At 43.0% G+C, this 11,458-nt stretch overlaps 1 protein-coding gene across 1 annotated transcript in view; it reads left to right on the top strand.

Annotated features, from left to right (window-relative positions):
- The first annotated feature begins 8,390 nt into the window (after positions 1-8,390).
- The window catches only part of GPR39 (G protein-coupled receptor 39), an 83,389-nt gene continuing 80,321 nt past the window's right edge, over positions 8,391-11,458 (top strand). The window contains exon 1 of the mRNA XM_075711589.1: positions 8,391-9,258. Within this exon, the coding sequence (XP_075567704.1) occupies positions 8,391-9,258 (868 nt within the window). The remainder of the gene's footprint in view (positions 9,259-11,458) is intronic.

The raw sequence follows: 11,458 nt of genomic DNA, 5'->3' as shown, positions 1-11,458 counted from the left end.
CAGGCATATTTTACACATCTTCTTTAGGATGGCATCAATCAGGTCTTGGTTCCACTGAGGAAGATCTTCACTGACATCAGGCAACCCTGGAGTGTCAGTGTCAGATGTCAGTGCGGGCCTTGCAGCAGCAGGTTGGCATTTACAGCTCTTTAAAGCACGTGTTTTCTTAGTAGGAATAGTATGCCAAGGAACAAAGATAGAAACTATTGTCAAGAGGGGAGGGAATGAGGGGGAGAGAATTAGAGATTCAGAAAGCAAAGAGAAAAAACTGATAACTAAAATATTTTCACATGAACTTTATATAATTCACGCTTCGAAAACTGTATAATAGCAGTTGGTTTGCTCCAGACAAAGGAGTTTCTGTATTTTTCCAAAACAGAAGAGATCTACTTACCTGGTATGGGAAGTCACAACAATTTATTGATCGTATATACGTACTGATAGGTAGTCCTGTTTGTACTTTAACAGCCACCCGGACAGAATATCGTACCACATAAACACAGGTGAAAACACCATTGAAAAAACAGTTTGGGATCCCATTTCCTATTTATCTCCATGTTCAGTTTCAGGTTTTGGATCTGTAGGACAGTGACCAGCCCCTTCCTATGTCAATGTTTAGTAGAAGAATTTCAGAAGCAAAGGAGGTTACCCAGATAAAGTAAGCCTAACTGCATGCCCAAAGCAGATGAGAACCCCCCACCCCATACTGTCCAGGGACATCAGAAATAAGCATTGCAAGCAACACAAACTATAACACCTAGGTAAAGCGTGTGCTCTAAATTTAGATCAGCTCACTTTCACATTTGTTTGTTTTATATTTTCTTTGCTTGACTTACATTTACCAATACAGCACTAAATTGCCAAATTGTCCCATTACACTGTTAATATTTGCCTCTGCATTTCAATGACAGCTAAAATGCAGTGAAGAAAAAATGCAATCCTTCCAGGAGTCACTACTGAGCTGGTGGGGAAGTATGCCACTGCCAGAGAGCTAATTCATTGCCCAGTGTAAGTAAGTGGAGGGTGGGAGACGCAGAGAGAGCTGCTGGGGACCAGTGGGGAGCAGTTTCACTGTGCCCAAAGGGCCCTGACATGAGGCGGTGAGCCTTGCTGAGCCTTTACTGCTTGTCACTCCCCAGCCAGGGTCTCCTTCCAGGGCTGCTCCAGATCTCCACGCCATCTCCCTTGTCGTTACGTTGTGATTCAAGGCTCTCCGGGCTTACTTCCCCAGTGGCCTGCATGGCAATCCTTTTGCTGGGACTGGTGTGCGTGGGACTTTGCATCAGACCCGGTGTGCTGCTGCTAGCCCGAGATGGCAGGCTGCCGACCTGAAGCCAGGCTGCAGCCTGAATCATTCAAGCACAGATTGTCCACCAAATCTTTCTCGGATTTCCCTGGCTCCTGTGTGCCAGGGTGGAGGAACAGTCCGGCATGCAGCAGCACAGAACACCTGCCCCAGAAAGCCCTGGTGGTATGCACCAGCCTGAGGACAGCAGGAATGAGAACAACTCAGGTCAGTAACTGGAGTCTGGTGGTTCAGCTGGACAGTGACTGAAGGTTCAGCATTTCACAGAGCCTGCGGTGATCGCATGTCCCCGAGCCAAAACTCCTGAAATTCACCTAGTTTATTCCCTGAGAACAAGAACCGAAGCCCGGCATTCTGGCCAAACTTCAGCTCTGCCAGATTTTACATGTTTTACTTAGAAACCCAGATGTGGCATCCCCTATACTCACAAATTACTATGTAATGTTAATTGTCCTGCTCTACCCAGAGGTATCTGCACCATTGCAGGAACAGGTGAAACGCTCTGCCTTTTTTTACAAGCTATTTAAAATTTAATTTGTTGAAGATCCTGCAAGGGAAGAAACTATATAATGGTAAAATACAAGTTCCTTAAAGTGAGAAGCTGGATATTTTGAGCCTTGGCATCATGTATCTATTGTAAATGAGAAAGAACAGGGTGACAGAAGTGCCCTTGCCATGGTGACATGCTGCTAGGACTCCTCAGAAGCAGGTCAGAAAGCTGCCATTAGCTTGCTTCAGGCTAAACCCCATCAGCTGAGTTTTGAAGAGAGGCAAAATGATTCTGTAATAGCTCAGCTGGGCACATGAGCGCAAGTTCTGATGGTGATGAGATGGCAAGCGCAAGAAGGAAGCAAGGAGAATTTTTTTTTGCTTCTCCTTGCAAGAGTAAAGCTTAATATTGCTATAAAGAGATTTTTCAGGAGACCAGGAGTGAATCATCAACATTTTTTAGAAGATTCCCAGTTGGTTTGTTAGCAAACAAAGAAGAGTGTGTACTCTGAATTGCAGTATTTTGGTACCTGTGTGTAACAGCCATTTCCATAGATTATTGACCTTGCAGATTCCTAACAAAAATTACAGAAAATTCAGATTGTGAGAAGATGCATTTTTACAGAAGTTCTTTCTATCTTGTAACTTTAAGCAACTAGCTATATTCAGAGAAAGAAATCTGAAGCTTTTTCTAGGGCAATAGCATAGCAACATCCAAAAGGATGAATCTGTTAAAAGATGGGTTGGAAAAGTACACTGCATATGAGAGGTTTACTCAACAGCTTAAAAATATGGCATAAAGAACTAAGTATGCTCTTAAACAGGAGCTTTGAATTGTATTTTGAAGCCATTAACATCTACTTGGACAAGGCAGTTTGGAAGTTACACAGAGAAAAATGACATTTAGAATGGAATAGAATCATAGAATTGTTTAGGTTGGAAAAGACCTTTAAGATCATCCAGTCCAACCATTAACCTAACACTACCAAGTCCACCACTAAAACAATTAAGGGTAGAGTAGCAATTTCGTGTTTCCTGGCTTGGTGGCTGGATTATTTTTAATGAAAGTAAAAACTAGGAATCATTAAGATTGGAAAGGACCTCTAAGATCATCATTCCAGTCATCAACCCAGCACCACCATGTCCACTAAACCATGTCCCAAAGTGCCACGTCTACCCATTTTTTGAACACATTTGATTCAGTGTGCTGGGGATTGTGCCCCAAGGCTCACAACGGTGATTTCTTGAACCAGATGTTGTGTGTTGGTGCCACTGTGCTTCAGATAAAGGGCAGTCTGAACGGATTATTTCAGGAAATGTGTTCAATACAGTCGATTCATGATTATTGAGACCTGGGCTTAGCGTATGTATTCATGATTTTGTTTTTAAGTTACAGCTCCTTTGTCAAGCCGTGGATATAAACAAACTCATTTCCTTTGGTGCTTCATTCCCAAAGGATGCAAAAAGGACCATCTCGTTTCACAAGCAGACTTGCTTTACTTGCTTTTCTCAGTCTGTCTAATCAGCCTCTCTCCATTTGGGGCCACAGCTGCTGGCCTTTTTTTGGCCTCCTAACAGCTACTGCAGTGTCAAGGGACAGAGGGAAATGCATCTCTTCCCTTACTCCAAGAGTGGAAAATTAACCCTTTCACTTTCTTGCCAGGCAGCTTGCACTCCCGCCTAATCACAGCAATCCACAGACCTCCTAGCACATTTGGTTTACTTCAGACAACGCTGTAATTGAGTGAAGGCTTGAGCAGCTTTAATGTCTTTATTTTACCAAGGTGATCAGAAAGCAGGTGGTGTATTGTTCAACAATTCCAGATATGACTAAGTACAATAATTATGTGTTTTGGCGCTGTAAATGTGTTTTAATTATTATGAATTAACATCAGTTAAAACCACCAGAGCAACTAGTGAAGAGCTGTGTAAATGCATTTCTTACTCTGCAGTCTGTAAGCTGCAGGTCATGTGAGGAATTTGGCTGAAATCCAGCGTATCGGTGAGGAGGCTCAGGTGTTGCACAGATTTTCTGTATCTTGGATAAACCATTTAGTCTCACTGTCCCCAGTTTCTTCTCATGTTGCTTGCCAATTTGTAAAATACACTGGAAGTAGTGAAGTGCTTTGATCTATCTATTTAGACAGAATGATTTGGAGCAGAGATCGCTTTTTACTGTGTATCCTGGAAGCACATTGGAAACCCCCTTCTCTATTCTCCAGATAAGCAAACACTCACAATATGATATTCCAAGAGGATGGCATTACAGCAGGTAACACTGCACATCGTTAAATAAAAGATGGCAGCTTTCCATATGCCACCTTTCTAGAGGTAATCTAATTAGATTAGAATTCATTATGGATATACAGGTTACACAGCACATCCATTGCCCAGATTGCATAACCCAGTCTCTCATGTTGCCAGAAGAAAAGGAGCCAAGCAGTTAACAGCATGGTGGTTGCTAGACTCTGTTGCCCAAAACCAAACTCCTAGGGAAATTAAGAAGAAATAAATTTCACAAATTACTTGTACTTATTTATAACTATCACCGCAATCTTCCGAAGAAGAAAAATATAATTCAAGAATAACTCACCAGAAGAATACAAAGGGATCTTAGCAGTAAAGAAGAGGCTGGTTAGATTTCAGAAAACAGAAAGAAACCTTAAATTATCTGAATGCAGTCTTTAATTATTTAAATTTTTAATGAAAAATCATTTTAAAAGCCAACATGCGCTCTCACGTAAATTGATTTCTTAAAATGTTTAAAATCATTTGGATGCTCCACTTTTGTCTGTGTTGTTTCTTCCTTTCATTCTCACAGCACTTTCCCCTCTGCCTGTGCAGATCAGAGTAGCTGCCTTCTGCAGAACAGCAATCTCATTTTGTTTACCTTGTGTTTCAAAGAGAATTGAACAAGCCCAGGATTCGCCTTCTCTAAACAAATACTGGCAAGACAAAGGTATCACAGCTATTCTAGGGACAAGAGGTTTGTTGAGATGGAGAATGGTAAAGACTGGCAAGAAAAAAAAGTCAATGTGTTTTTATCTGAAAAAAAAGTTAATCCTTTTCACAGCCTCATTTTCTTTGCTTTTGAGATAGCTCTCCTTTTTCATTTAAGTTTTAGAGTTTTTCAGCTAAAGGAAGCAAGAAACCGAGGTATTTTCTTTGTTCCTGTCAAGTAGCTTGAACAGTTTGAGAACAGAAACCAGTCAGAGCAGTGTGATTAGCGTAGCCAATTAGGCTGGATTTGCATATTCACAACACGGCTATCAAGAAATAATTCTGCAGAGATAACACAAGTGTGGCAATGCCTGTCTGCCAATCAGAGCACCCTGGCTCCCGTGCTATATGGTAATTGAGAAATAACCATAGAGTGATTCTGCAGATTTGGCACCCAGAGCCAATCTACGCGCTGGCACAACGCAGCTGGGGAAGAAAGGGCATTTGTAAGGCGGTAGCAATACGATACCCCTGCACACTGGAGAAGGTTGAGCTACAATCCATTTACCTAAAATGCAACAGCATCTGTCAAATGATTTTGTTCTTCCAAGATTCACTCCAGCTACAACTTGAACTAACTACCACTTTCAGGGGTCCAACCTCATCAGGAGTTTGCGGGACTTGGCTTTTAATGAGATGGCAGTTGGCCAGGGACTGAGTGCCTTGGAGCCCCTCCTGCCCTTCAGCTCACCCAGTGGTCCACAGGCACGGCAGGGGCATAGACGGTGCACTACACAAGGTCAAGGTGCAGAAGTTGAGCTTTGCACAATGGCCTAAAGGATGGGCAATAAAGCTCTGCTTTCTTCTGCCCCAAAAGGCCTGCACCAGGGTGTTACCCAAGGACCAGGCAAGAAAGCAAACAGCCCTTCAGGAAACCTTGTAGACTCTGTTGGATAACAAACTGGGGCGGATGATCACGGCAGCTTTATTATCTCTGAAAGTGAAAAATCATCTTATATAGTATAGCAACAACAATCTGTGCTCCATCTCAGTGTTTCTCTGGCTCCACTTGTTGTCTCTTACCAACAACTGCACTGCTGCAAGCGTTCAGGTGAGCATGACTGTGGCTGAGTGGGTGGCGCACAGAGCCAGCTGCCACCCTGTGCCTATGGTATCTGCGTCTTCAGGATGCTCTATTTTCTTACCAATGGGCTGACAAGAGATTGGCTGCAGTGTGCAGCATCCATGTCTGCTGATTTTAGAAAGAAATATGGTGATCTCTATCCTTAATGCTCGACTCCTCTTCAGTGCTGGGGGCTGATGTCGTGGTGTGCAATTGCAACAAACTGGGTCAGGAGGGACTCCCTGGAGTGTTCTCCCAGGTACAACTACACAAGGCCACATTCACTTTCAAAACTGCTAAGGGAAAGGCAACAACACCAAAAATAACTTGTGGTACTCACTGCGACAAGATATCAAGGAAAACTTAAAATATCCCTAAAATTAGACCATTACACAAGTCATAAATTTATAAACTGGTATCATACCCACCAGGGTAAGGACCATGATCTCTCAACCTCCATGCCACAAAGAGGCATTAAGCACATTTAGTTGGAGAGAAATGCCTCCCTCCAGGAAGATGTATTTTTTTATCATTATCCATGATAGGGATTTTATACCTATCTCTGGAATACTCGCTGCTGATTTATCTAGTCCAGTAACCTATGTAAGGTTTTTTTTTTATGGTCTCAGTCTATGAGGATCCACAATCATCTCTTTCCTTCCTATCCCCTTTGTGGCACCAGCTCTTTATTAGAAAGTTAATAAACTTTGTGTATGTTCTAAAGATAATATTGAAAACTGCAGAATTGTGTTCTGCATTTTATAATTGGTGTGGAAAGAAGGGGGAGATCTAATCCTATTGGGCCTTCTCTCTCTTTTGCTCTCTCTCTGCCTTTTTCCCTTTTGATGGTAAGCAGCAAATTTTAATTAGCTTCATTTCCACAATTCAGTCATGCATATGTAATCTTTGTTCACACTTTTATAAAGTAAAATTAAGTGAAAGAAATTGGGTAATAATAGAAAGCTTGTCTGAGCAGAACAAATGTGAATTATCAAACATAAGGAAAGATGACTGGGACTACAGGGCTTGAAGTTGTGCAAGGTTTGAGGTGATTTTTCTGAAACAGGAATGCATAAATAATGCATAGAAACAGGTGCTGATTATCCTGTTTTGGGCATCTTTTGTTCATTATATACTTGGGCTGCTGAGGTACAGTGATAACCACTGAATGTGAGGAGACTGCTTAATAACAGCTTCCTAATGTTTCTCTTTTATCATGAGCTGGAAGTGTCACATGAGCTTGTCTAGTTAATAAAAATCATTTTGTGAACCCACTGTTCTTAGATTTGATATTGGAGCAGATCGCTATACTGGGCCTCTCTCTTGATTATAGCCACAAAAGCTGTTCTGCCGTTTTGCATTGTAATTTAAAGGTTTCCTAATCCATATACACACCCTCTAATTAAATGTTTCCAGGGGTTACCTTGGGAGCCTTCAGTGCTATGGTTTGAAACTAAAACTAAAGACTGCATTAAATTCATTCCCCCTGGGGGAATGAGGCACAGGACAGGGAAAGTATATTTTCATCCCCTGCTAGTCCGGATTATTTGAAAGCATGGGCATGATTGGGATTACTAACTTCATTATTTTTGTTACCTAACATGAGAAGATGGAAATTTAAAGGGAGACAATCAATGTGTCCAAATCTAGAGTTCAGCTTATTTTATAGCTTCTGAAAAGACTCTTTAGAGTGTAAACAGTTATTTTAAGAAGCTACCAGTTCAGCCGCATCAACATCCTGTTGATGTAAATCAGTCCGTGGCTGCAGAAGCTGTGTAACAAACACTGCTGTGGCAGATGCCAAGGTCTTCATTAAAAGAAATGTAAAGTAGTGAAGCATGCTGGAATTAGTGCATATAGAAGTAAAGTCTGAAGCCCAGTTAATGTTAAACTCATGAGCAGATACTTCCTCTCCAGCACCTATTCCTACATTCAGCCTGACCCCACCAACCTAACATCTTTAGGAGAAACACCTCTTTTTGTCCCTGAGAAGGAACTCTTAACTACAGCAAGTGAATTTCAGACTTGGGCGGGTTTCATTTTTTTTTTTTTTCTAAACCTGCTTTGCTGCCAGTGACTAGGGATAGCCAAGATTTAGGTTAATGGTTAACAGAGCACCTATAACTACACAGAAACTCTTGACTTCCTGCTGGGGCCGGGACCAAAAGCTGCCTTTGCTTGCAGAGGAAGAGGCGAGCGTTGAAAGGAGAGCAGTTCACACCGCAAAGGGCTGGAGAACAGCAGCTTCACTTAGTAGAAAAGAGGAGGAAAATCCAAAAGGAGCAAGAGGAGTTTGCCATAAAGATAGGTAAGAGCTGAAACACTTTCCCGCTCGGCTTATTGACTCAGTGGCTGTTGCTAACAAAACCCACAGGTGTGGCTAGTTGAGACACATTTTGTTGTACCTGACTGCTCTGACGTGTGTGTCTCAGTCAGAGAGGCAAAGTGAGAAAGGATCTATTTGCTGTGAAACTGAACGTCAGAGAGGGCAGGAAGGCTATTCCTCCCTCCCCCTCCCGCCAGGGGCAGCTCATGGCAGGACAGACATCCCCTTCAGACTGTTCTCATCTCATTGACCACAGCCACGTCGCTGAGTTTGAGGTGTCTCTTTGGGTCAAGATCACTTTGGCCTTAGTGTATGTCTGCATCTTTGTTGCGGGCATCCTGGGCAACAGCATCACCATCAAGGCCACCCGGATCCTGCAGAAGAAAGGCTACCTGCAGAAGGAGGTCACGGACCACATGGTGAGCCTGGCCTGCTCTGATCTGCTGGTCATCCTGCTGGGCATGCCCGTGGAGTTCTTCAGTGCCATCTGGAGCCCCTTTTCCGCCCCCAATGGCGACGTGGCTTGCAAGCTCTACTGCTTCCTCTTTGAAGCCTGCAGTTATGCCACTGTGCTGCATGTGGCCACCCTCAGCTTTGAGAGGTACGTGGCTATCTGCCACCCCTTAAAGTTCAAGGCAGTCTCTGGACCCCGCACGGTGAAGCTGCTCATCGCCTTTGTCTGGGGTACCTCTGTCATAGTGGCTCTGCCCCTGCTCTTTGCCATGGGCTCGGAATATCCTCTGGAAACCATCGAGGGCTACCGAGGTCCGACTGCCTGCATCAAGCCTACGCCCAGGCACCACGTCCTTCAGGAGAAGGAAAATATGACCATCTGTACCAGCCTCTCCTCCAAGTGGTCTGTCTTTCAGGCCAGCATCTTCAGCGCCTTCAGTGTGTACATCGTAGTGCTGGGATCCGTCACCTTCATGTGCCACAGCATGATGAAAACCCTGATGATCCACAAAGAAGCAACTGTGGCAGTGAAGGGTGGACTAAGACACCAGGAGCAGTACCTAAGAAAAAGTGAGAGCTCGGAGGCCAAGAACTCCAGGAGACAGATCATTATATTCCTGGGTAAGAGCCCTGTCCTACTCTGCCTCCCCTCCCCTGCCCACTTTCCACATGAGAAGAAAACCCAGAAGCCTCCATTTTATCTCACCAAGTTCCCCCAAATGGGGTATGTATGGTTTGAAACTGGTGCAAATGAGGAAGAGGGATACTTTTGGTTGCAATGATATATTTTAAGAAGCCTGATTTCCCTGCATCTTTTTGACTCACTCTTTTTGTCAGAACAGGTGGGAGGGAAGAAGAAGAAAAAATCCATTTACTGTCTGCTATTTATGTTGTTTGATGATACTGCATGCCAACATGCAGCAGTATGGGTAACAGGGTGTTGCTGCTTGACCTTTGGGGTAGCAATAGGCAGTGGTTGCCTGGATATAAAGTAGCTGTACTTGCATATTTTCCCATTAAATTACAAATATGTGCATGTTTAGTAAGGCTCTTGATGGGAGGGAAGACTGTCTTGTAAGTTCTGAAGCTTGTCCCACTCCAAAGGCATGTCCCTGTTAATTCAGGATGCTCCCTGGAGGGTACTTATTTAGCCTTGGCAGTTGTGGCTGTTTTGCATCCAAGCATTAAGAAAGCTGGGCTGGAGAGTTAATTTGGTCTTGCAAATTGTTGTTGCCCTCTTTGAATTTTTTTTCCTGGTTTTATCGGAAGGCCTATAACCTTGGAATTATGTTTGATTCTGATGTCTTTCGCCACATTTGTCAGACAAAAACTAATCAAGCTGTCATTTCACCAACTTGGAATCTTTCTGGGCTGTGATCCATGTAGCCTCCACATTTGTTGATGCTCTTAGAGGCACCCTTCATCATGCCCTGGCTGAATTACTGCTAGTTCTTGTTTTGTTGGCTTGCTTAACGTGATACTGGATATAATAAATGAACCATCTAGAGTATGAATGCACAGTAGATCTAGTATTCCGTGTTGCTTTTTGGTGCTCTGCTTGATATTGCAGAGGGGGAATTGAAACTTGTGGTCTGTCCACTTCTACAGCTGTAAGTGTCTTTTTTTTTTTTTTATTCTGTGCTTCCTCATCTAGTCCCCCTTTTGTCATGGTCTGTGATGAGACGTGAAGCTGCAGGGTAAGGAATCCAGGGTGCACCCAGCTCCTTTTCTGCTGCACCTGTATTAGAGTTGGGAACATGGTGAAAACCTATCATACAGACAAGGCATATGACTCAAAGGTTTGGGGAAAGGGTGGAGCTGCACACTGTACCAGCAGAGAGGGTGACAAATGCTTCAAATGGGAGATGTGACACTCCAGGCTGTATAGAGCCCTTCCTCATGCTCAGAGTGTACATGTAATGAAGAAATCATCTCATCGCACAAGGCATCTATTAGTCTGGGATGACAGGCCCCATATCTGGGTGATTAAAAGGGCTCTTGGTATCCTTACTCCACCAAAAGTACTGATTTCTGGGGTAGAGGCTTAGCAGCTAATGCTAAATACAGCATGTTGCACAAAGCAGAGAAAGAGATAAGGCTCTGCTCTTTAAGTGCTACTGTGGGATCCTTAAATGGCTGTGGATCTCTCTCCCCTTGTAAATTATCATCCACTGCTACATTAAAGCCCAGTCTAAGATCCAAATCCTGTAGCAAGTTCTAGCTAGGTTGAGAGACGGAGGTAAATTGCTGTGGCTTTTCTTTCCCCTCCTTGATTATTGTTCTTGTTTGGTGATGGTCTAGTGTGGAATAGGGCAGACATAGCGCTGCTTGCGGAAGTGTTAAAAAGCTAAATGAAAGTGATTGGCTTGTCCTTTATCTTAAGAGAATTTGCTGCCAGTATCTGATGCTTCTTCTGTGCTCTCAGCTTTCTGGAGCCAGTAGATACTTCTGTGAATTCTCCAAAATTGTTTCAGTGGGAAGACTCTTAATACGAGTCTTGCTAATTTACTTGGGTTGGGAAATAAATTAATAAATGGAGGAGGAAGAAACTGTGGCCTGCATCCTGGAGAACAATGCAAAGCAATTTAATTTGGAGATTTCAGAAGAGTGATGCTTTAGGGCAGTTTTAACCCAGAAGAAATGAACATATAAATTGTTTACAAATCGCTGAATTTAAATATAGTGATTTAGAAGTCCTCTTTGTTTTTCATTTAACAGATGGGTCAAATTAAAACAAATACTTGCGCATTCCCAACATATTTCACTTTTAATGTGAAATGTAAATGACAGTATATAGCATCATGTCTTTGAACATCTAACA

This window comes from Pelecanus crispus, chromosome 5 (genome assembly GCF_030463565.1).
Source record: "Pelecanus crispus isolate bPelCri1 chromosome 5, bPelCri1.pri, whole genome shotgun sequence".
NCBI classification, from domain to species: Eukaryota; Metazoa; Chordata; class Aves; order Pelecaniformes; family Pelecanidae; genus Pelecanus; species Pelecanus crispus.
Note: the sequence above shows the minus strand (reverse complement) of the source record. Positions and strands in the feature narration are given on the sequence as shown.